The sequence below is a fragment of the Urocitellus parryii genome, chromosome 6 (assembly GCF_045843805.1).
Source record: "Urocitellus parryii isolate mUroPar1 chromosome 6, mUroPar1.hap1, whole genome shotgun sequence".
Lineage (NCBI taxonomy): Eukaryota > Metazoa > Chordata > Mammalia > Rodentia > Sciuridae > Urocitellus > Urocitellus parryii.
Genome location: NC_135536.1, coordinates 91,577,880 through 91,604,421, shown reverse-complemented (window position 1 = coordinate 91,604,421; position 26,542 = coordinate 91,577,880). Strand labels below are relative to the sequence as shown.

Here is a 26,542-nt window from a genome sequence, read left to right as displayed (position 1 = left end):
TGAGTATCAAACCCAGTAGCTCATACATGCGAGGCAAGCTGTCTCTAATGAGACACAACCCTAGCCCCTATAAATGCTTATTGTTTTAAGTAGTTGATACTTAAACAGTGGAGGTGATTTGGTCTGCTCTGAATATATCAACTTTTTATTTTCTTACACCTTAAACCGGCAGGAATGGAATTTTTCTTGGGTCTGAACTAGAAGATTTTGAACTCTTCCTTCTAAGACTCAACCGTATTGGGGGTGTGATGCAAGACACTCCCCCTGTCCAAAACTATAGGACCAAAGAAGGTTGGGATTTTCATTCTCATTTCATTCTCTACTGCTTGGAACATGGTCTACAGTATCTTCTTTATGTCTTTCTCGACTATTACAAGTAAGTATTGAGAATTGCCTTTTCATATTTCCTCTTCTCATACTACTTCTGGACTTTTAGGAAAACAGTAAGCATTTACATGAGAGATATTAATCTGTTTGAAGTAGTTTCTCCCATCCCAACACTTGGTATATAGTTTAGTTTAGTGCCACATTCAACTAGATACATAAAAAAAGAAAGGAAGATTCTAAAGTTTCACTGTAATTCTTTGATACTTTCATTGCCAGGAGAATGCTAAGCAACTTTGATTTCATAGTCTCTGCAAGGCATATTACATAAACTCTAAAACTTATATAAATTGTTGCATATCAGTATATATTTACCTAAGATCAACCTGCAAAATTGTATCGGTGGCCAGTGTTATTGGGTCAGTAAGAATAACAGCAGTGAAAGTAGTTTGTAGTACAAGTGCTTACAATGTTCTTGGCATTAGGCTAAGTGCTTTACATGCATTAACTCATTTCATCTTCACAAAAACTCTGTAGTGGTTACCCCCATCTCCATTTTACAAGTAAGGAAATACGGAGGCTTTGAAACTTAAGTATTTTTTACCTAAGACACATAACTAGTAAGGGCAGACCCAGATTTAATTCTGTTTACTTTGATTCTAGAGTCCACACTTCTACTCTAATAGAGACTTGTTGGTTTGTTGTTTTTCTTAAACTTTATGTAGTAAACACTAGAAGTTTGAATAGAGAATGTAGTCCAGGTTTGTATCATGGAGGCTTACTCACACACAGAAGTGATTCTCCAAAACTGCTATGAAAAAAGAACAAATTTGAGAGTCATATTTTCTTTTTTTTTTTTTTTTTTTGTGGCCTGGGAATTGATCCCAGGGGTGCTCCACCACATCCCCAGTGCTTTTTATTTTTTATTTTGAGACAGGATCTCACTAAGTTGCTGGGGCTGGCATCAACCTCTGAATCACTGGGATTACAGGCATGCGCCCCTATGCTTTGCTAAGAGCCATATTTTCAAAATACATATTCTGAACCTTAACTCCTCAGTTTTAGCATCTCTGTATTTATGTAAAGGTTTTTGAAAACTTTTTGTTTTAAAAATGACAAAAAGGCTGGGCACAGTTATGCATGCCTATAATCCCAGCACCTTGGGAGGTTGAGGCAGGAAAATTATAGGTATGCACCTCTGTGCCCAGGATGCAAAGTCTCAGAGGCCAGCCTTATAGACTTTGTTGAGACCCTGTCTCAAAATTTTAAAATAAGTAAATAAAATGGACTGCGGATGTGGTTTAGAGGTAAAGTGTCCCTGCTTCATCCCCAGGGGGGGAGTGCGGAGTGGGGTGGCAAGGGGAAAACAGGATGAAAAGTTTTTAAAAGTTTTCTTAGTAAAAACCAATAAAATATTAAGTATTTTAAAGTGTAAGATCTCAGGTTTTTTGCAGAGTTGGTAAAATTTGATCAAGGTAGTGAATATTGTCTCTAAAATATTCTCTACTTTTAGATCATAAAAAGTATATAAAATACAAGGCAAGAGTGGAAGTATTTATTTTGTAGTATACTAACTTTGTAATTCCAGGATTCTTTTTTCTAATATTGGTTATCTCTTGAGCAAACATGGTTATAACTGTCTTATGCTGCATGCTAACCAGATTTGTTTTTTCCCCCCTTAATGCAGACTTAGTCCTGAAAATTGTTCTTATTTGGAAAAGAAAGAATTATATGAAGCTCACCCTTGGTTTGAATTTTTAGTTCAGTGTCGACAAGTTTCCAGTAATTTAACAGGTGTGTGTACACTGTATTACAAAAATTTTCTTTAGATAAATAACTGGTCTATTGTAGATTTTTGGTTTTGGGTTTGGGTGCAGCTTTATTATAAAGTAATAAATGTGTTCATTGTTTTAAAAAAAAAAGTGTACAACCAGAGATATGAAAAATTGTGCTCTATATGTGTATTATGAATTGTAATGCATTCTGCTGTCATATATAACAACAACAACAACAAAAAGACATGGTGGTGCACACCTATAATCCAGGCAGTTCGGGAGGCAGGAGGATCACAAGTTCAAAGTCAGCCTCAGCAATTTAGCAAGATCCCGTCTCAAAAAATAAAAAGGGCTCAGTAGTTAAGCACCCCAGGGTTTAATCCCCAGTACCAAAATAAAAAAATGAATAAATTGTGAGATACAGACAATTAACACCTCCTCCATGGGTAGGTGGCCTAAGTATGTAAAAAGGTAATCACACATAGGTAAGTACTGATAGTATTTTAATGTATTTTATTCCAGTTGTTTTCTTTGCACTTTTTTTTCATACCCAGTCTATATTGTATTTCATTCATCTGAAAAATATTTGTTGAGTACCTAACTTTATGATAGTGCTAAGGATATAACAAGAAACCCTTTTATTTTTCAGATCCCAAACTGATCTTCCAGGCTAGCCTTGCAAATGCTCAAATTTTGATTCCCACCAATCGGGCAGGTGTAAGCAGTATGCTATTGGAAGGACATACTCTCCTGGCCCTTGCTACTATGATGTATGCTCCTGGGGGGGTCAGCCAGGTATGGATGGACAGCCTATTGTTTGCCTGTTATGACAAAATTGTACTGATTTGAAATTCAGAAATATCTATGGATTGTCTTGATCTCAGTTGACATTGAAATATAAACATTTTCAGATGTTTCATTAAAGAGCATAAAATGGGTGAATTTAAAAATTTTGTATAATAGCTTAAAATATCTTGGAATTAATGGAACTAATGTGTTGTAGAGATTTTTTTTTTCCTCCTTTAGTGGCTTTTTTTTGTGTGTGTGTGTGTTTGTGTGTGTGTGTGTGGTGGTACCAGGGATTGAACCTCGGGCCTTGAATATGCTAGGCAAGCACTCTACCACTGAGCTACATCTCTAGCCTCCATTTAATATGTTTTGTATAACTCTGAGATTATTTTCAGAATAGAATCAGGGTCTGATTGCTTCTCTGGGAATAAGTATGATGTAGATTTGTGGCTTGGAAATTATTCTCTATTTGCCCTTTTAGCAAAGTAAAAAAATCATAATCTTTAGGTACCCATATAAACTCTTTTATGGTACCCAGAAGAACTTGCTCATCCTTTCCTTTTTAATATTAAAGTGTGCCTGATTAGGGAGAACTTAAGAATGCTGTCAAACATCTTATCTTTAGGAGTTTCTTACTGATACTGGTTTAATTTAATACAACCTCTCTTAGATTGTGGTTATATGGCTAAGTTATTTATGCCTGTTTTTAATAACCTGTCAAAATTAATCATAAATAACTTTAGAGCTGAGGAGGAAGGACCTGGGAATCATCTACTCTAGTAGTCTAAGACTTTAAAAATATTTACTACTCAGGGCTGGGGCTGGGACTTGGGTTCAGTGGCAGAGCACTTGCCTAGCATGTATGAGGCACTGGGTTCAATCCTTAGCACTGCATACAAAAATAAATAAAATAAAGGCATGCTGACAATCTACAACTACAATTTTTTTTAGTGTTTACTACTGAATATTGAATTTAAATATTTAATTTTTGTGTGTGTTGTGCTGGGATTGATTAAACCTAAGGGTGCTTGAACCCCACTGAGCTACACTGCCAGCTCTTTTTCATTTTGAGACAGGATCTCACTAAGTTGCTCAGGCTGGCATTGAATTTGCAATCCTCCTACCCCCAACCTTCTTTGTTCCAGGGATTACAGGTGTATACCTCCATACCTGGCTGAATTTAAATATTTTAAACAACATATAGTTTGAAAATAACTAATTTAGCTCAGCTTCATAATTTTGCAGATGAGGAAACTAAGGCCTTATATTAAGTATGTGGTCCAATGTCATACAGCTAGTTTGTCTTGGAACCAGAACTAGAACTGTTAATCTATGTGACTTGTTTACCAAAGTTATTTTTCACTACCACAAATCTTCTCAAGCTAGTTGTGTTTTATAGAATTCTTGTGAAAAAAGAGATTAAAGTTTTGAGAAAGGAATGTAACTGCCATCTTTTTATTTAGGTTGTTCAGAAAGAAGAAAATGAAAACAGTTTGAAGAAAGTGGATCCCCAGCTACTAAAGATGGCCTTAACTCCTTATCCAAAGCTAAAAACTGCTCTCTTCCCGCAATGCATTTCTCCTAGTGTCCTGCCAGCCGATATTACACTCTACCACCTCATTCAGGTATGGTATTTAGGGAGCCGGTGTTTACATGTATCAGTCAGGGTTCAGCCAGGAAAACAGAAAACACTACTTTCAGGTGGATGGCATTCAGCATAAGAACAAACTTACACAAGATGAAGCAGAAGGGAGAAACCAAATGTGACAGTTAAGGCAACTCAAAAATCAACAAGTGAGGAAGCAGTCAGCATCTCTGAGGCTGATAGAACAGTGCAAGAAAGTGGTTTTGTTAGAACTAAGAATCTGAAGCTATCTCTCAGATCTAAACTCACAACTAGACTACCTAATGGGAGCTGGGAACATAGAGGATAAAACTAGAAACTTGGAGATGCTCATAGAAAAAAAAAGCAGGGTAAAAACATTTTGGTTTCATCTCTCTTGAGTCTCCCACAGTATCTCTTCTGGCTATACTTACCCTGGTAGCCAAATGATAATGCTTGGGAAATGCATGTTTCTTGCAATATAAAGAAAAGCAGGAGAGGTGGCAAAGAGCAAACAATTGACTAGAATACCCATCCACTGCTTTCATAAAAAGCTGCTCCATTAACCTTGCATGGTAGCTCAAGCTTTTAATCCCAAGCTATGTGGAAACCTGAGATAGGAGGTTCCATAAATTCTAGGCCAGCATTAGCAATTGAGACCCTGTCTCAAAAAGTAAAAGGGCTGAGAGTGCAGTTCAGTGGTAGGTCGCCCCTGGGTTCAATTCTCAGTACTAGAAGGGCAGAAACCACCCCGGAGGTTTTAACAGTGAAAACTATCTAACATTTTCTTTTCAATGAATCAGAGCTCTTTGAGCTTCTTAACATTTTTCAGAATGTGAGAGAGCTATGAACCCTATACCCAGAAAAATTACACATAAAGCCTATAGTTTTGTTTATATTTAAAAAGGATTCACATACTGGGATCTCAATTAAGAACATCTGTTCTAGCTCAGTTCAAAAGGTTTTTTCTTTTTTTCCCTCTGATATTCATATTCTCAAATATGTTGGTCTTCAGTCCAACATAAGCTTTATAATTCTATAAAGGTACAAAATCTCTCTTACTCTAATATGAAGAATTCTTAGGAGATGGACTGGTGTTTATCAAAAGTGTGTAGTTCAGCATGCATGAGGCACTGGGTTCGATCCTCAGCACCACATAAATGTAAAATAAAGATATTGTGTCCACCTAAAACTTAAGAATAATTTTTTTTTTTTAAAGTGTGGTTCATAGACTGGTGCTAGTCCAAGAGATCTCTTGTTGTTGGATTGTGACAAAATTTGGATCCTGTGTCAGAACATAAGTCTGTTATCACCAACACTTGTCTAATGTCTAATTGTAAGCTGTAGCCAGACTTTCCTGAAGAAAGAAGCAGTATGCCGGATTTACATTCTGGTGCAAGGGTCTTATTGCAGACCAGCACTTACGAGTAGCACTACAAATAGATTATATGAAAGCATAGTTTCACTACATGAAGTGGTTTGAGTCAGTTAAAACATAAATGATTTCACGTGGTTCTTTGTTAAATTGAAGATTTTTTTGAGGGGGATACTAGGAATTGAACCCAGTGGTGCTTAACCACTGAGTCACATCCCCAGCCTGATTGATTGATTGATTGATTGATTGAGACAGCATCTTTTGAAGTTCCTTAGGGCCTCTAAATTGCTGAGGCTGACTTTGAACTTATGATCCGCCTGCCTCAGCTTTGTGAGCTGCTGGGATTACAGGCATGCACCACCATATCTGGCTAGACTGATAGAATTCTTTAGTGCTATTTTAGAAAAATTATGGTTACCAATTTTGACCCCAAATTCTGGGTCCTTTTTTCTTCTTGGAATTGTGGAACCAATAACAAGACTGAATGCCATTGAGTGGTAAAGAAAGACTTATTCTTAGCCTGTAATAAGAGAAGCAGAGAGGCTCACTGATTGGCTTCTCAACTCATTGGGGGTCTGAAAGTTATAGATAATGGGGTAAATGAAATGAGGGGAGGGATGGGCTAACAAAGGGAAATGAGTGAAAATTTTCCTCTTTTCATTCCTTTTATTTATTTTTTTAATATATTTTTTTTAGCTGTAGCTAGACACAATACCTTTATTTTATTTATTTATATGTGGTACTGAGAATTGAACCCAGGGCCTCGCACGTGCTAGGCAAGTGCTCTACCGCTGAGCCACAATCCCAGCCCTCTTTTCACTCCTTTTATAATCCTTTCTGGTCATCATCATGGCAATTGTCAACTGTCTTAGTACTGGAGGGAATGTGCTAAATATTTAGCATGCAGATGGATTATAATGAAGTCAGAGGTTGTCTGGCAATTACTCTGGCAGCCATCTTAGGTCCATTTAGTTTCATCTGGCTAGGTTAAAGAGGAACGGCTGGGGCTGGGGCTGTAGCTCAGTGGTAGAGCGCCCGCCTCACACATGTGAGGCACTGGGTTTGATTCTCTTTTTTTTTTTTTTTTTTTTTTAAGAGAGTGAGAGAGGAGAGAGAGAGAGAGAGAGAGAGAGAGAGAGAATTTTTAATATTTATTTTTTAGTTCTCGGCGGACACAACATCTTTGTTGGTATGTGGTGCTGAGGATCGAACCCGGGCCGCACGCATGCCAGGCAAGCGCGCTACCGCTTGAGCCATATCCCCAGCCCTGGGTTTGATTCTCAACATCACATAAAAATAAATAAAGATATTGTGGCTATCTACACTTAAAAAAATTTTTAGAAAAAAAAAAGAGGAACTTCTGTCCTACAGGCATCCTGTTTTTGAGGATAACCAGATTATAGTGGGTAGAAATTCATCTAGGTCACTTAGGTGGTACAGTGTGTTAACTTATTCCTTCCTTCATTTAAAGTTGCTCTTTCCTTAGTTATCAAATTCTGATCATTAGCTTATTTTTTCCTGATCCTTTCCACCATCTATTCATAGACTACTAAATCTTTGGCCTGACAGATTCCACCCACTACTCCCTTCTGCCAACCCTTTTCTAACCATCTTGACCTTAGTCCACCACTTTTTCTTTGTTGATGATGTGGTCTTCATATTCCTTCAACCATTGATCCTAGTCATCTTACTTTTTCCTTTCCTTCCCTACCCTTAATATATCTCATCATGTTTATGTGGTAATATTTTCTAGCCTGAAGTCCTCTTGCCTTATTTTGAGGATTTAACTTAGGAGTGCTTTACTACTGAGCTACATTCCCAGTCCTTTTCATTTTTTATTTTGAGACAGGGTCTTGCCAAGTTGCAGAGGCTGGCCTGGAACACAGATCCTCCTGTCCTAGCCTCCCAAACCACCAAGCCCAGCCTCTTGCCTTTTGATTCCAAAAACATTTCTAATGTCCATGTTATATTATAATTGATGCTGCTTCTGCCAAGAGAGTAGACTTTGGAAATGTCTCTTGAACTAAGAGGAATCTTTAAAAGGCACATATTATTTTTATTAAAATAGAAAGCTGTCTCATTCTTTTTAGCTATTTCCAAACAATTTATGTACAGGTAGTTTTTTCTTTCTTTCTTTCTTTTTCCTTTGGTACTGGGGATCAAACACAGGACAAGTGCTTTACCATTGAGTTATAAGTTTTTAAATTTCCCTGGAGAAGGGAAGCAGATTGCCTCTGAAAGCCTTGCATATATCATTGTGATTACTTATTTTATTTATTTATTTTTTGGTACTGGGGATTGAATCCAGGGGTACTTTACCACTGAGCTACATTGCCAGCATTTTTTATTTTGAGATAGGCTCTCAATAAGTTGCTGAGGCCAGTCTTGAACTTGCAATCCTCCTGTCTCAACCTCTCAAGTTGCTGGTATTACAGGTGTGCGCCATCATGTCTTACTTATTTTACAATCAGTGACCTTCTAACTTGAATTATTTTTTTCCTTTTTCAGTCATTGTCACCCTTTGATCCTAGCAGATTGTTTGGCTGGCAGTCTGCTAACACACTAGCCATAGGAGGTAAGTCATCATGAATACTTCTTCCTTTAGAAGCATTTTAGCAGTATTGATGATAGAAGTTAATATATGTAAAGCCAAACCATTTTTGTACTGCTTTGTTTTAAAAAACAAAGGCACATTTCATTAGAAAACACTTTCCAGTAGACTAATTGATAATCTATCGTGAGTTAAAAGTTAATTTGTTAGGCTACTAGGGCTGTACTTGTTGGGAAATGTAATATGTACCTATCTGTATATATTTCTCCATTTCCAAAAATCCCTCTTTGTTTGCAGTATAGTATCATAAACATAAGTACTCTTGGTTCTAGCAGTAAGTAAATTCTAGCTCTATAATAGCTATATGACCTTGAGCAAATGATTTAACCTTTCTTCATCCCCATGAAATAAAGCTAATAACAACACCCACTTAATGTTACTGTCAGAATTAAGGGAGACAAAGCATTTATAAAGGTGTCACATAGTAAGTACCAGTTGTATCACATTGCTATCCTCTGTAATCCATGAGAATTTGAATTTTGTGGTGTTCTTTTAAAATTATTATTATTAATTTGTTCTGATTAATTAATATGTTCTAATTAATTATCCATGACCGTAGAATGCACAGAAATGGAGCACAACTTCTCATTCCTTTGGCTGTACAGGGTGCAGAGTCACACCAGTACAATGTTCATACCTGTATGCTGTGTTTTATTTTTTTTTTTTTGGTACTGGGGTTTGAACTCAGGCACTCAACTACTGAGTCACATCCCCTGTCCTATTTTGTATTTTATTTAGAGACAGGGTCTTCTGAGTTGCTTAGTGCCTCACTTTTTGCGGAGGCTGGCTTTGAACTCGTGATCCTCCTGCCCCAGCCTCCCAAGCCACTGGGATTATAGGCATGTACCACTGCTCCAGGCATGTGTGCTGTTCTTAAACTCAGTTTTTTTTCTATTTCTTTTACTTTTGCATTTAGGATAACTTTAATTTTTTTTATTTTTTAGTTGTAGGTGGACACAATACCTTTATTTATTTTATGTGGTGCTGAGCATCGAAACTAGCGCCTCACACATGCTAGGCAAGCACTCTACCACTGAGCCATGACTCTAGCCTGTAGGGCTAACTTTTAATATGTGATGCCTCTGTATACTCTTAGATTAGTGTTTTGCACATGGAAGCACCTCATAAATATTTGACATAGCTCAGATATATGTCAAGGTATTTACGTACATAAAAATGAATTTTCTAAGGTATCTTGTTTTATAAATTCAAATTTTGATATATTTAATTTATCTGTGCTTAAGCCCAGTGAAGTTCCAGGCCTATAGTAGATGCTCAATAATTATTCGTTGGGTGCCCATAAAAGTAGCAATTGCTGTGTTATGAAATGAAGGTACCCTAATATTCTAGAGAGAGGTAAAATCCCCTGTCCTATTTTAATGATGTTAACTCTGTTACATAGCTGGTATCTTGACTTCTTCTGGGATATTGATATTGTACTCAGTACTAGAGCAGAACAGAGAAGGTAAAGGAATTGCCATTGTGAAACTAAAGGATAAATAGAGTACCAAAGTACCAAATAGAGAATTAAAGCAGCTACAAAGATGGCTTAACATACGCAAATCAATAAATGTGATAGACCACATGAATAGACTGAAGAATAAAAATTATATGACCATCAATAAATTCAGAAAAATCATTTGATAATATTCAACATCTTTTCATGATAAAAATTCTCAACAAATTAAGCCTAGAAGTAAGGCCATATATGACGTAATAAATGCTACATAAGAGAAGCCAATAGCCACAGTCGAAAGCTTTTCATCTAAGATCATGAAGAAAACAAGGATGCTTGCTCTCATCATCTCTGTTCAACATAGTACTAGAAGTCTTATCTAGAGCGAAGAAAAGAATGAGAGGTACCCAAAGCAGAAAAGAAGAAGTTAGGTCAGGTGCAGTGGCACACATGTATAATCCCATGACTTGGGAAGTGGAGATAGGAGGATTACAAATTTGAGGCCAGCCTCAACAATTCAGCAAAATACTGTCTCAATAATAATTGGCTGGAGTATATCTCATTTGTAGAGTGCCCTTGCACTAGGACCACTCAAAAAAAAAAAAGAAGGAAATAAATTGTCAGTGTTTTTGTAGAGGACATGCTTTTGTATGTAGAAAACCCTAAATATTCCACCAAAAATGTTAGAGCTAATAAACAAGTTCAGTAAAGGTACAGAATACAAAATCAGTATACAAAAACAGTAGTATTTTGATACACTAATGACAAACTATCTGAAAAAGAAATGCAAGGGTCCCATTTCCAAAACATTAAAAACAGCAACAGCTTAGGACTAAGCTCAACCAAAGAGGTGGAAGATCTGCACATATTAGATTATAACATTGGTGAAACAAATTGAAGATGCAAGTAAGTAGAGGTATCCTGTGTTCATGGATTGAAAGATTATTATTAAAATGTTCACACTAGGACTGGGGATATGGCTTAAGTGGTAGCGAGCTCACCTGGCATGCATGCAGCCTGGGTTCTATCCTCAGCACCACATACAAACAAAGATGTTGTGTCCGCCGAAAACTAAAAAATAAATAAATATTACAAAATCTCTCTCTCTCTCTCTCTCTCTCTCTCTCTCTCTCTCTCTCTCTCAAAAATAAATAAATAAATAAAGTTTTAAAAAAAATGTTCACACTACCCAAAGCAATCTGTAGATTCACTGAAATTCTTACCCAAATTCCAGTGACATTTTTCACAGAAATGGAAAAAAAAAACAATCTTTGCCATTGTGAGTTATATGGAACCTCAGAAGACCTCTGAAGAGCTGTAGCAAGCTTAAACAAAAAGAACAAAGCTGGAGCATCACTATACCTGATCTCAGAATCTACAAAGCTGTAGAAATCAAAACAGTATACTGTTGGCCTTAAAAACAGACACATAAAGGGCTGGGGCTTAGAGGTAGAGCGCCCACCTAGCATGCGCGAGGCACTCAGCACCACATAAAATAAGATAAAGGCATTGTGTCCACCTAGAACTAAAAAATAAGTGTTAAAAAAAAGACACATAGGAAAATAGGACAGAATAGAAAGCCCATAAATAAGGGTATATGATAACTAAGTATTGACAAGGACACTAAGAAAAACACCCTGAGGAAAGGATTGTCTCTTCAATAAATGGTGTTGGAAATGCTGGGTATGCACATGCAAAGAAATGAAACTGGATCCTTGTCTTCAACCATATACAAAATAAACTCAAAATGGATTAAAGATCTACATATTAAGACCTGAAACAAAGCTGGGTGCAGTGGCACACGCCTGTAATCCTGGTGGCTCAGGAGGCTGAGGCAGGAGGATTGCAAAGTTCAAAGCCAACCTCAGCAACTAAGCAAGACCCTGTCTCAAAACAAATCATAAAAAGGACTGGGGATATAGCTCAGTGGTTAAGTACCCCTGAGTGGATGTGGCTCAGTGGTTAAGTGCCCCTGAGTTCATTCACTGGTACAAAAAAAAAAAAAAAAAAGCTTCTGCACAGCCAAAGAAGCACAGCCAAAGAAACAATCAGTAAAATGATATGTCATCCTACAGATTGGAAGAAAATATTTGCTTCCAGTCCTCATATATCTAATAAGGGGTTAATACCCAAAATACATAAGAAGCTCACACAACCCAATAGTAAAACAATAAATCAATTAAAAATAAGCAGGCTGGGTGTGCTGGTGCATGCCTGTAACCTCAGCGGTTCGGGAGGCTCAGACAGGAAGATCACGAGTTCAAAGCCAACCTCCCCAAAATTGAAGCATTAAGCCACTCAGTGAGACCCTCTCTCTAAATAAAAAACAGGACTGGGGATGTGGCTCAGGGGCTGAGTGCCCCGAGTTTATTCCCTGGTCCCCCCACCCCACCCCCCAAAAAAAGAAAAAATGGACAAAAGATGAGAACAGACATTATTCTGAAGAAAACATAATGGGTCAAATGTATATGAAAAGGTTCTCACCATCACTAATCATCAGGGAAATGCAAATTAAAGCTACAGTGAGATACAATATCACACCTGTTAGGATTTTTTTTTTTAATCAAAAACATGAGAGATTACAAGTATTAACAATGGAGTAGAGAAAAGGGAACCCTTGTCCCCTGTTGATGGAGCTATATGTTGATGGCATCCACTGTGTAAAACAGTTTGGAGAGGTTTTTTTGTTTATTTGTTTTTCCCTGTTTTTTTTTTTTGTTGTTGTTGTTTGTTTGTTTTGTACTGGGGATTGAATCTGGGGTGCTTTACTACTAAGTTATATCCCCAGCCCTTTTTATATTTTGAGATAGGGTCTCACTGAGTTGCTGAAGTTCTGGCTAAATTGCTGATGAACCTGTGACCCTCCTGTCTCGACCTCTTGAGTTGCATGGGCCACAGTGCCCAGATTTGAGGTTTTCTTAAAGAAGTTAAAATAATGGGGCTGGGATGTGGCTCAAGCGGTAGTGCGCTCGCCTGGCATGCGTGCGGTCCGGGTTCAATCCTCAGCACCACATACCAACAAAGATGTTGTGTCCGCCGAGAACTAAAAAATAAATATTAAAAATTCTCTCTCTCTCTCCCCTCTCTCACTCTCTTTAAAAAAAAAAAAAAAAAGAAGTTAAAATAAAACTTGACATGTCCCAGCAATTCCCCTTCTAGGTATGTACCCAAAAGAAATTAAATTACCACCTCATAAAGATATATACACTTCCATTTTCATTGCAGTGTTATTCGTAATAGCCAACTTCTAGAAACAAAATCGAAATGTCTATTTGTAGATGAATGATGAAAGTAATTGCAGCATACAAACCCACGTGCACACATTATTTGGTCTTGAATAAAGAGATCCTATCTTTTCCGACAACATGGGTGAACCTAGAGGACATTTTGCTAAGTGAAATAAGCCAGACACAGAAAGATAAATATTGCATGATCTCACTTGTGTGTATCATCTGAAGAGAAGGAAAACACTGAATGTATAAAAACAGTATGGTTACTGGTAGTGGGGAATGGAAAGATGTGGGTCAAAAGGTACACAGTTGCAGTTTTGTAGGGTGAATATGTGTAGAGATATAATGTACATTATAGCACACAAAGTACACTGCTCCTTTTGTGTCAAAACCACAATGAAAAGACAGACTGTGGGTTCTGGCACTATGATTTCTGCATGAAAACTGTGAATGGTGGCACCTGGATCTACAATACTACTTCTGCAGTCATAGTCAAGTCTGCCATCAGAAGGCTTAAGGAATTGAAAGACCAGTAAAAGCTCTGCCATGAGACATCTCTAGCTTATAATAAGTGGGTTAATTGATGTATGTATGTATGTATATATGTATATATGAATGAATGAATAAATAAATAAATAAATAGAACTGGGATGTTGCTCAGTGGTAGTACACTTATGTAGCATGTGTGAGGCCCTGGGTTCAATTCCCAGTATCTACAAAAAGAGAATTAAACTTTCCGTATGCAAATCTGAAATTAAACATGATGAAGTGCAAAGAATTAATATTGCATCACTTTCTCCCCCAGATGCATCAAGTCATCTCCCTCATTTTTCTAGCCCTGACCTGGTGAATAAATATGCTATAGTGGAACATCTGAATTTTACTTACTACTTACTTCACGGACGCCCATCTTTTGCATTTGGTACCTTTCTGGTCCAAGAGTTAATCAAGAGCAAGAATCCCAAACAGCTGTGAGTATTTAAAACTTAATTTGTACTCTAAAACACATATTTGCCATATGCAGCAGCCCACACTTATAATCCCAGTGATTCAGGAGGCTGAGGCAAGATGATAACCACGTTTGATGCCAACTTTAGCAACCTGGTGAGACCCTGTCCCCAAAGGACTGGAGGGCCAGATGCAGTGGCGCTCACTTGTAATCCCAGTGGAGAATCGTGAGTTCAAACCCATCCTCAGCAATTGCAAGGTTCTAAGCAATTTGGTGAGACCCCCATCTCTAAATAAAATATAAAACAGGGCTGGGGATGTCATTCAGTGGCTGAGTGCCCCTGAGTTCAATCCCCAGTACCCCGTCCCCCACCAAAAAAAAAAAAAAAAAAAAAAAAAAAAAAAGGACTGGGGGGGCTTTGGTTGTGGTTCAGTGGTAGAGCACTTGTCTTGCATGTGTGGGGCACAGAGTTCAAGCCTCAGCACCACATAAATAAATAAAAGGTACTCTGTCCATCTACAATTAAAAATTAAAAAAAAAAAGTCTGGGATGTAGCTTTGTGGTTGAGCACACCTGGTTTCTATCCCCAATACTGTAAAAACAAACAAAAAGAGGCACATCTATGTATTTTACAAATACATTTTTAAAAGTACTAGAAACTGGGCTGGGGTTGTGGCTCGGGTATAGCACTCATCTAGCATGTGTGAGGCACCACATAAATCCTCAGCACCACATAAAAATAAATAAAATAAAGGTATTCTGTTCATCTACAAATAACAAATTATTTTTAAAAAATACTAGAAACATACCACAGTTAACATTGTGTTTTTTGGGGGGATGGGAGGTACTGGGGATTAAACTCGAGGGCATGTGGCCATGGAGCCACATCTCCAGCCCTATTGTGTATTTTATTTAGTGACAGGGTCTCTGAGTTGCTTAGCACCTTGCTTTTGCTGAGGCTTGGCTTTGAACTCGAGATCCTCCTGCCTCAGCCTCCTGAGCCCCTGGGATTACAGGAGTGCACCACTGTACCTAGCAACAATGATTACTTTTTTTGTTTTGTTTTGTTACCAGTGATACCCAGGTGTGTTTAACCACTGAGCCACATCCCCAGCACTTTTTGAGACAGGGTCTAAATTGCTGAGGATGGTCTTAAACTTGCAGTTCTCTTGTTTCAGCCTCCCAAATTATTGGGATTACAGGCATGTGCCACTGCATCTGGCAACAATGTTTATTTTTGGACAATGATTTACTTTGTTGTGTGTGTTTGTTTTTGCATTTACTGGGGATTGAACCCCAGGGATGGTGCTTTATCACTGAGCTACATTGCCAGCCCTTTTTTTTATTATTAAAATTTTAATTTTGGTACAGGGTCTCATTATGTTGCTCCCTAAAAGCCAAATAAGCCTTAATCTTGTGATCCTCCAGCATCAGCCTCCTACAGGTTTGCATCATTATGCCTGGCTCACTGTGCTTTTCTTGGTGTACCAAGTTTTTGGCACTTAGTGTCTGATTTTTGTTAATGGGGAAAAAGATAAAAATATATCTTAAAAGGTAGATTTATTTTAAAATTATATGGGAGCTTGTTGAGTGTTAGCAGTTACTCTAGAAGAATTCTAATATGAGATATGAAGTTTGTATATTAAGATCTTATGTTATTCACTTTTTAAAAATATTTTTTGAACTTGTAGATGAACAGAATTCCTTTATTTTTATGTGGTGCTAAGGATTGAACTCAATGCCTCACACATACTAGGCAAGTGCTCTGTCACTGAGCCCCAGCCCAATATAATTCACTTTTATTAAGTACAGAATTGGGTGATGTGCCGGGTGCAGTGGTGCATACCTGTAATCCCAGTGGCTTGAGAGGCTGAGGCAGGAGGATGGAAAGTTCAATGCCAGCCTCAGCGACAGTGAGGCGCTAAGCAACTCAGTGACACCCCATCTCTAAATAAAATACAAAATAGGGCTGGGGATGTGGCTCAGTGGTCAAGTGCCCCTGAGTTCAATCCTCAGTACCACCCCAACCCCGCCAAAAAAGAATTGGACAATGTATTCAATATAATCAGCTAAATATAGATTTTTCTTTTTGGTTTGATACTTAACAAATGCCTTTTTTTTTTTTTTTCAGTACTAGAATTGAACTTGGGGGCACTCGACCACTGACCCACATCCCCAGCCATATTTTTTGTTTTATTTAGACAGGGTCTCACTGAGTTGCTTAGCACCTTGCTTTTGCTTTTTTTTTTTTTTTAAGAGAGAGAGAGAGGAGAGGGAGAGAGAGAGAGAATTTTTAATATTTATTTTTTAGTTCTCGGCAGACATAACATCTTTGTTGGTATGTGGTGCTGAGGATCGAACCTGGGCCGCACGCATGCCAAGCGAGCGCGCTGCCGCTTGAGCCACACCCCCAGCCCAGCACCTTGCTTTTGCTGAAGCTGGCTTTGAATAGCAATCCTCATGCCTCAGGCTCTGGAGCTACTGGGATTACAGGTGTGCGCCACAGCACCTGGCAAGGAATACATTTTTTACGGCAAGTTAAGTAGTTCAGAAAAATGAAAATGAAAGAAGTCCCTCAAATCTCCCATTCCAGTAGTAAACATGGTTGATAATGTCATGTGCATCTTTCCAGAACATTTTCCACACACACAGTGCATTTATTTGAGTCTTCTGAAATGTGCTTCAAAATGTCAAACTTCAAGTGCTATTAATTTTTTTTTGGTAGTTTGGGTACATACTCATAATCAATAAGATCACAAGTTGATAGGTTTTTGAAGTTCTGCTGTTTTCTGGGTGAAGTTGGAAGCAAGAGTAGTGTGAACTGAGTAGGGAAAGATATACCGAAGGGTATGGGAACTATGAAGAAAGAAGACAACTAAAAAGTTACTTAAAACCCAAGTGAATGTGCACAAGGGGTGCAAAAAGGGAAAGGTGGGGGTCAAAAAATCACATGTCTGGCACTGTAGTGTTACCAGTGTAATTCCATTTGCTTTTCCTGGTGAGATAGATTTTATGTGCTTAAGTAATTTCAGTTCCTTTCTTTTTCAGGATCCAGCAAGTAGGCAAGGAGGCCTATGTCTTAGGGCTCTCGTCCTTCCACATACCTTCAATAGGAGCTGCCTGTGTGTGTTTCTTGGAATTGCTTGGCCTTGACAGCCTCAAGCTCAGAGTTGATATGAAAGTAGCCAATATAATTTTAAGCTACAAGTATAGAAATGAAGATGCTCAGTACTGCTTTATCAGAGAGTCTTTAGGTATAGCTCTTTTTCTTTATGGGGCTGATTTTATTTATTTGTTGGCTTGTTTATTTATTGGTACCAGGGATTCAACCCACAGACATTTTTAGCACTGAGCCACATCCTCAGCTGTTTTTCTATTTTTTTTTTTTTTTGAGTCAGGGTGTGTGTATATATATCATCCTTTCACATACCTTCAATAGGAGCTGCCTGTATTTCATATATATATATATATATATATATATATATATATATATATAGAGAGAGAGAGAGAGAGAGAGAGAGAGAGAGATAATGCAGATATATATATCTACACATACACATATAAATAAAATATATAAATAAATGTTATTTTATATAAATATATGGGTGTGTGTGTGTGTATGTGTGTATGTGTGTGGGTGTGTTTTGCCCAGGCTGGCTTGAAACTTCTGGGCCCAAATGATCCTCCTGCTTCAGCCTCCTGAGCAATTGGGATTACAGGCATGTGCCACCATGCCTAGCTCATACTTTTTTTGTGTGTATATTTCTTATAGCTGAAAAACTATCTAAACTGGCAGATGATGAAAAGGCCACCTTAGAAGAATTGCTTGTTCTCTTAGAAGAAGGTACATGGAATAACATTCAGCAGCATGAAATGAAGAGGTTTGTGTTTGCAACCTCTTTTCTAATAAACTGTGCCAACCTTTGTTGACCTAATCATTTAGTACATTTGGTATTTTCACTAAAATCCCCCTATACCTGATTTTTTACTCATTTGGCATATAGCGTACACTAAATAAATGGAGAATGGATTTAACTTGCCAATGGTGATTTCCTCTTTAGAGATGAAGAGGTGCTTCATACCCAATAAATATTGGCATTTCTTTTTTTGTAGCATTAGGGATTGAACCCAGGGATGCACACATGCTAAACATGAGCTACATCTCCAGTTCTAAAAACTTTAGAAAGTACACTGTGATTGCATTTATTTTATTTTTTTACTAATTTTCCAGTTTCAGACTAATGCTAGATTTTAATAAGATTTTTTTTTCCTCTACCATCCCATTCCTAATTCTGATTATAGATTATCCAGTGAATCTAGCAGCCAGTGGGCATTAGTGATACAATTCTGCAGGCTCCATAATATAAGACTGAGCACATCTTACCTTCGAGAATGTGCCCAAGCAAATGATTGGCTGCAGTTTATTATTCACAGCCAACTCCATAACTTCAAACCAGAGGAGGTAAGTCATGATTGTTGGCTATTAACTCAAGAGGAAATTGGAACGCTTCTTAGAAGATGGTATTCTTTTATTGTGTAGATATTGGCTTTTGTTTGATATGATATTGGTTTTTACTAAGAGTTCAGTGGGTTGGCATCAGAGAATGGACTAGTCATTAATGCTAAAGAGTGTTTACTCCAGATCGAGTATGAAATTTTACTCAAAAGGCAACAGACAGCTTTGTAAAATTGTATGATTACCTCTGATAGAGTTTAGGGTGAGAGAGAATAATTTTGCATACACTTTTATATAAGTTGTTCAGCTTTACCTGAAACTGAAAGTTGGTTTTCCTTTTTTTTATTTTTTAGTTGTAGTTGGACACAATACCTTTATTTTACTTATGTATTTTTATGTGGTGCTGAGTATCGAACCTGGGTCTCGCAAGTGTGAGGCGAGCGCTCAACCACTGAGCCACAACCCCAGCCCCTGAAAGTTGGTTTTCTTGTTTTAATCATCTAATATGCTTTCCAGGTGAAGTCCCTTCTCCAGTACTTCAGCCCAATTCTTCAAGACCACTTAAAGTTGGCTTTTGAGAACTTTCCATCAGTGTCCAGTTCTATAGTGGACAGTGATCAAGTCTGCAACCAGTGCCCCCAGGAACTCCAGAAAAATAAAGAAGAGATGACTAATTTCTTTGAAACTCTGCTCCAGTGCTCAGAGGAGCCAGATTCCTGGCGCTGGCTCTTGGCTGAAGCATTGAAGCAGCAGGCTCCTATCCTCAGTGTCCTAGCTTCATGTATTCAGGTGAAGATTATGAGAAGCTTAAATTAAGACCTAGAGAACAATAAAAAAAGTAACATGGGACAAGGAACACTGGTAATCAGAGTTTTGTGATGATGACAGTCTCCAGCATGTTTCCAAGATCACTGAAATTTTTTTGTGCTTCTGCAGCTCGGGCTTTGGGACATTTGTTCACTTCCTTGTACCTTGACATTCAGTGAACTGGCAGTATTGACTTTCTAGCAGACACTTTGGTAGACAGACTACCACTGCTTCTTTAGCACCTTGTGTAGCAGAGAAGGGGGACATGATTCATAGTTATTGGCATATCAGTGAAGAGCATTCTAACTCTTTTTCTGTCTTCTTGGCCTTTTGGTCTTCCTCATTTTGCATGGTATTTTATTAATAGTTCTTTAATTGTTCATTAGAGTTTGTTACATTTGTAAATCTTTCAAACTAATTTGGTGACTTTTGCTAAATAGGAAATATCCATCTGTAGCATTTGTACATGTTAGGTAATGCAGGCCCCGTTATTTTATTTTGAAAATTTCTTTCCAATGGCAGGATGCCAGTGCTATTCCTTGTCTCTGTGTTTGGATCATTACTTCTGTGGAGGACAGTGTTGCAGCTGAAGCAGTGGGACACATTCAGGGCTCAATAGAGGACCATACCTGGGACCTTGAGGACCTTTCCTTCATCTGGAGAACATTATTAACAAGGCAGAAGAGCAAAATTCTCATCAGAGCTTTCCAGCTTTTCTTTAAGGTAGTAAGAGTTACTTTATTGTTTTATTATTTTTTCTGTGTGGTATTAGGGATTGAATCCAGGTCCTTGCATATGCTAGGCAAGCACTTTACCACTGAGCTGCACCCCCAGTCCTATCATTTATTTAGCACAGTGCTTTATATACATTTTCTTAGTACTATACATTTCAATACAAAGATAATATGTGAGGATATTATGAAGTGGTAGTGTCCTCATTTTACAGACTAGTAAACTAATGCTCATAGAACCTAAGTAACGTTATCCAAGAATTTATAATACCTTAATATGTGGCATACTCATAGTTCAAACTCTTACTTTCTGATCCCACCCAAACTCCTGTCCTGTGACCCTGCAACTCTTGCTGAAAGTGATGGAGGGATGAGGAGGGAAGCCCATTGTCCAGGAGTGTATGTTGGAGACACTGTGGTATCACTAGTAGAGTGTTTTCTGCCATGTGCATTAGATCAAATATAGAATAAACAGAAAATGGATTTGTTAATTGTGCCCAGCCTTAGTGTCTGTTATCCAAAAGGAAAAGGAAATATAAATTTAACTTTCCTTCTTGAACACACACACAGATTTGCTGGGCATGGTGGCACATACCTGTAATCCCAGGAGTTCAGGGCACTGAGGCAGACAGAATGCAAGTTTGAGGCTAGCCTCAGCAACTAGCAAGGCCCTAAGTAACTTAGACCTCCTCTCAAAATAAAAAAAATAAAAAAGGGTTGGGGGTGTGGCTCATTGATTAAGTGCCCCTGGATTCAATCCCTGGTATGGGAGGGGGACATACATACACACACATAAATTACTTAATTCTACTATGAAGCTATTACTAACATCCTGTTATAACTAACATCCTGTTAGTTGGCATTTTTCACTGAGAAAATATCAAGGTCAGGATTTTATGATTTTAAACTCTTTTCCAAAGGACTCCCCATTACTCCTGATGATGGAGATGTATGAACTATGTTTGTTCTTCAAGAATTATAAGGAAGCCAAAGCTAAACTTTTGGAGTTCCAGAAGAACCTTGAAACTGTAAGTTGGAATTATAGTGCTTTTTCTCACTGATCTGAAACTGGCTGGTTTGTTGGTTGTCTACTGGTAGTTGGGATGGAGTAGCAGGGTGATAGTGGTTATTTGGTGTAATTCAAATTATATCGTTTGCACCAGTCCAGACATGGGGAAGCCAGGACAGGAGTTGTAGTGGGCTCTCTTATATTATCTCATCAGTTGCCATGAAGGGAGGTTTCATGTAATGCACTACTGTGATTGATATCCTGGTGCGCAGCCAAGCTCAATGGGAAAAGGATTAATAGTCTGTGCTCTGCCCACAAAACAAGAGAGTGGTGGCATGTGGGCCACCTTTTGCCAATCCAGGATAGCTCCAGAGTATTGAGTGTTGCTCTTCTGCCTTGTTAATGTTCTCCAGATGAGGGAAAGTGTGCTGTATTCACTGTGACAGAAAATGTTTTCTTTCAATACTTCTGGAAGTCACTGTCTAAATGTTTCTGAAATATATGGTCAATTTCAGGGGTTACCTCTTTAGATGCTTGTTTGGGGCCTGTTTATCATGCCAAGCTTATTAACTCTGTAAAGTTATAAGAAAGGAAGAGGGTAATATGTCTTAGTTCTAGTTGGGGGCTTGCAGTACTTCTGCCTTTTATACCCCCAAAGAGTTCTATGTACATGAGACAAAAGTATTTATCTCTTCCACTCAAAAAATACATCAGGTAGAACCATAGTACAGGCTTTTCTTCTGAGTCATATTGGTCTTAAATTGTAATGAAGATATAAAGGTTATATATTTGAAAATACTGAGTCAGATATTTGACTAAGGTTAGAGCTCTTAAATCAGAGGAACTAGACATGTGAATTTCCTCAATCTATTACTCTCTGTGGAGGGTCCTCCTAAGTACCTTCATATTCTCACCTGACTACCTAGCCTCCCCTGGAGAAGGTGTGCATCTGCTCCCATCTTTGCTTCAGCCCTTTCCTTCCATTATTTTTTTCCTTTAACCAATTCTATCTGCAACAGAGTAAGGTAAACAATTAATTAAGTAAAAGCTAAGGACTACTGCCCTAATCCCAACTGATTTTAATAAGGACACTCACAAGAATAGATGTGGTTTTTCTGAGAATCAAAGTCCCACCAGAAGGGATGTAGAAAACAAGTAGTAACAAAATCTAAGTGGGGATAGTAGCTAATAATAAGCCAACTCTAGTGTTTTATCATCTCATGTCATCCCATTTGAGTCTCTCCAGAAGTAGAATGATCTTCCTTTAAGGTAGAGGGTAAGCCAGGCTCAATGGTGTAGACTGTAGTCCCAACTACTTAGGAGACTGAGGCAGGTTGATCACTTGATGCTCACCTGGGCAAAATCCCCCCTCCCCAAGAAAAAAAGGATATCAGGTAAGCACTATTAAAATTTAAGAGAGGAAGAGTGGGACATGATGGCACATACCTGTAGTCCCAGTGGCTTGGGAGGCTGAAGCAGGAGGATCACAAGTTCAAAGACAGCCTCAGCAACTTAGCAAGACCCAAAGCAACTTAGGGAGAGCCTGTCTCAAAATAAAACATAAAAAAGGATGCGGATGTGGCTCAGTGGTAAGTACCACTGGGTTCAATCCCTGGTACCAACCCCCCCCCCCAATTTTTTTTTTGTTAAGAAAGGAAAAAAACAGTGCTGTGGCACATGCCTGTAATCCCAGAGGCTCAGGTGACTGAGGCAGGAGGATTGAAAGTTCAAGGCCAGCCTCAGCAATGGCGAGGTGCTAAGCAACTCAGACCTTGTCTCTAAATAAAATACAAAAAAGAGTTGAGAGGCTGGGGATGTGGCTCAAGCGGTAGCACGCATGCCTGACATGTGTGCGGCCTGGGTTCGATCCTCAGCAGCACATACAAAGATGTTGTGTCTGCCGAAAACTAAAAAATAAATATTAAAAAAATTTCTCTCTCAAAAAAAAAAAGAGCTGAGGGGCTGGGACTGTGGTTCAGTGGTAGAGGGCTTACCTAGCATGTGTGAGGTCCTGGGTTTGATCTTAAGCATCACATGAAAAGATAAATAAAGGTATTGTGTTCATCTACAACTAAAAACAAAAAAATTTTAAAGGGGGTGGGGGCTGGGGATATAGCTCAGTGGTTGAGTGCTCTGTTCAATCCCCGTTACCACCTCCACCCACCTCCCCCACCAAAAAAGAAAGAAAGAAATAGTCAGGTAAGACCACATAGGATGTAGGGAAGTGGGTAGAGAAGAAAATTCTAGGTAGCAATAAGGAGAGAGCAGTAATGTAATATAGGATTTTTTTTTTTTTTTTTTAGTTAGACGCACTACCTTTATTTTATTTATTTATTTTCATGTGCTGCTGAGGATCATACCCAGGGCCTCACATATGCTAGGTGAGTGCTCTACCGCTGAGCCACAATCCCAGCCCTGATATAGGATTTTAGAAGGCATTCCTTAAGATCTTAGCATTCTTGGACATTTCATTGAAGGGAATAACGTGCTTCTAAAAATCTACGGCACAGCCAAAAAGCATTAGTGCATGTTTTAGAGTGACTTTTACAATGTGGTCAGAGGTATGCAGACATCTCCAACCAAGATTAGGGCCTAATCCAGACCTAATGAATTATAAGTTTTTGGTGCTTATCTATCTATCTGTCTGTCTATCTATCTATCTATTGAAAGCAGGGAGTTAAGACTTTATTACACAAAAATACCAGTATTTTTTTTATTATGTTGTGTAAGTCTAGAGTGAATTATGAAGCTAGACTAAGGACCAAATATTAGTCTTTCATATTTTTTTTTCAAATAATACAAACCTACGGGCCAAATGAAAATCAGGAATGAAGTGACAAAAGAAGCATTATATGGGAAAACACCACTCCCCTTAGTCTCAGGTGCAGTTTCTTAGGTATCTTTGTCACACCTTCTTGTAGAAATACAGCCTGCTACTTAGACTCATTAATATTTTTAGCATATGACCGAAATGATATAAACCCAGGCAAATCCTTTAATGAAAATGTCATCTGGGGCTAGGGTTGTGGCTCAGCGGTAGAACGCTTGCCTAGCATGTGTGAGGCACTGGGTTCGATTCTCAGCACCACATAAAAAAATAAAGATATTGTGTACCAGCCAAGTATGTAGTAGAACCAGCTCAGCAATGGTTAGCAAGTCTAAGAAGTCTTCATAATATGAATTCAAAATCTTTTGAACTTGAGGGCAAGCCTAGATCCCTTTCTAAAGAAGCTGCCAAGGGAAACATGTCTGGTTATAACAACTCACAGGGCTATTAATTTGATAGTCACTGAGGGGACCTTCTAGGAGTGAACTCCGTAGTTAGTGTTGAATTCTGTAGAACTCTTGACTTTCATACACACAGCTCTATATAGGAACTTCCCATAAAGGGATAAAGTGCAAAGCTGCTAAGGAGGGCTTGTTTTTGCCTGTCTTCTGAGCCCCATTACCATTGCCTGCCATTTGGAAAGAACCTGGTGCAGGCATCTTCTTTTTTGATAGGAAGTCACTTTTTAGGGTATCTTGGCTTACATTTCCAAATTTGGAGGTTTTGATTTGTTATTCCTGTGAGCCAATCTCCCTGAGCCCACCTCTCCTTTTTTCCCCCCACAGCTTTACACAAAGGCCCCTAGGGTCCCCCCTATCATCCCTGCCACATGGCTGAAGGATCAGGTGTGTTTCCTTTTGAAGCTTATGCCACAGCAGTGTCAGACACAATACGAGTTGGGGAAGCTCTTACAGCTGTTGGTTGGAGTACAGCATCTCTTCTCTGATGGTAAGAGTTCTTACCCTGAATTTGCTATTAAGAAATTAGTTTCCTTATTGCTGGGGATTTAGTTCAGTTGGCCCTGGGTTCAATCCCCAGCACTACTGCCAAAAAAAAAAAAAAGTTAATTTCCTTAATCTTGAAATTATTTTAGGAGGGCAATCAGGAAATAAAAAGATGTATAACATTATATTTATGGTTCATGTGTGAAGAGGTTACAGGTAACTTCAAGTTTCAGTACAGTGCCATCTAATGTAGTAATATAACCAGTCATCTTATTCTAAGCTGTTTGTCAAATAGCCGCATTTTCCCCTGGTATGCCTTTACACTAAAGTGTCAGTGCCGTTCTCTCTGGCAAGTAACCTTAACATGTCATCATTGCTCAAGGTCACAAGCACTGTTTTAGGAATGCATGATTCATTTTGAAGGTCACACTTGGTGGCGCCCACTAATAGTGCAGCAACTCAGGAGGCTAAGGCAAGAGGATGGCAAGTTTGAGGCCAGCCTGGGTAACTTAGTGAGACCCTATCTCAAAATAAAATATAAAAAGAACTGGGGTTGTAGCTCAGTGGTAGAGCATCCTTAGATTCAACCCTCAGTATGGGGTGGTGGGTGGGGTTATTTTGAACATTTCAGACACATCATGCTTAATTTTATTATAAATTCCTCTAGATGTTGGCACTCTCTAAGCTTGTTGCTGACTGAATTAAACAAATGCTACTTTACTCAATCACTTAATTTCAAATTTTTGTTGAATGATTTTGTTCCTTTATACTATATTCTAATGTTTCACTACTAGGGTTATATTTTCACATTTAAACTCATGGATATTCAACTGGAAAGCTAAGGTCTGCACGGAACACTGGCAGAATGCTAGGCTCAGTGACAAGTGTTGTAGGCTTTTGGTTTGATGACTGAAAGAAGTGTTTCCAAAATGCAGTGCATATAAAAATATTACTTTTCAGTACTGTGCAGACCAGATGAACAGATAGATGTTTTCATTGATCTGTAGTGATTTAATTTTTCCTGAAATGAATTTCCTGTAATTTGCCATGATTTGTAATTTCTTTTAATAATTACAAGGATTGACTACATTGTTATCCATTACTATAATACTTTTATTCATATTCTATTTTTATAGAATATTTGTGTCATGTGTGTGTATGTGTGTGTGTGTATATATATGTGTGTGTGTGTATCGTGTATCTGCTTAAGAGAACAGAAATATGTTCTTTCAAAGCCTGTGTACTACACAATGGCAGCAAAGAAACCCAGGAAGCCCATATTGTACATTGGTTATTGTGCAGGGTTACACAATAACCTGCTTATATCAGACCATTGCCCAGCAACTGGCATTGGAAATGGCCTACATGGCATGTTTCTCATTCCCCTCCCTATATGAGGACATAATTAGGCTCTGCGTAGAGTATTTGTGAGTGGAAGCAAACCGAGCCACGTAAATTATTGTGAGAGAATTGACGGTTGGTTAGTTTTGAATCTTTGGGGATCAAACTCAGGACCTCATACATTCTAGGCAAGTGTTCTACCACTGAGCTACACCTCCGGCCCTTTGGAAAATTCTTAGTTTTACTAGGATAATAATTTCCAGGGACATTAGGAAAACCTTAGCTGAGTCTCCATTATTAAGTAGATAGATGTCA

At 38.3% G+C, this 26,542-nt stretch overlaps 1 protein-coding gene across 1 annotated transcript in view; it reads left to right on the top strand.

Moving 5' to 3' along the window:
- Positions 1-26,542, top strand: part of Spg11 (SPG11 vesicle trafficking associated, spatacsin) — a 76,900-nt gene that overhangs the window by 34,477 nt on the left and 15,881 nt on the right. The window contains exons 16-28 of the mRNA XM_026391025.2: positions 173-376; positions 2,012-2,118; positions 2,749-2,894; positions 4,352-4,513; positions 8,375-8,441; positions 13,969-14,134; positions 17,161-17,366; positions 17,885-17,993; positions 18,415-18,574; positions 19,085-19,357; positions 19,898-20,098; positions 21,027-21,134; positions 24,728-24,890. Coding sequence (XP_026246810.2) covers positions 173-376; positions 2,012-2,118; positions 2,749-2,894; positions 4,352-4,513; positions 8,375-8,441; positions 13,969-14,134; positions 17,161-17,366; positions 17,885-17,993; positions 18,415-18,574; positions 19,085-19,357; positions 19,898-20,098; positions 21,027-21,134; positions 24,728-24,890 — 2,072 coding nt within the window. The remainder of the gene's footprint in view (positions 1-172; positions 377-2,011; positions 2,119-2,748; positions 2,895-4,351; positions 4,514-8,374; positions 8,442-13,968; positions 14,135-17,160; positions 17,367-17,884; positions 17,994-18,414; positions 18,575-19,084; positions 19,358-19,897; positions 20,099-21,026; positions 21,135-24,727; positions 24,891-26,542) is intronic.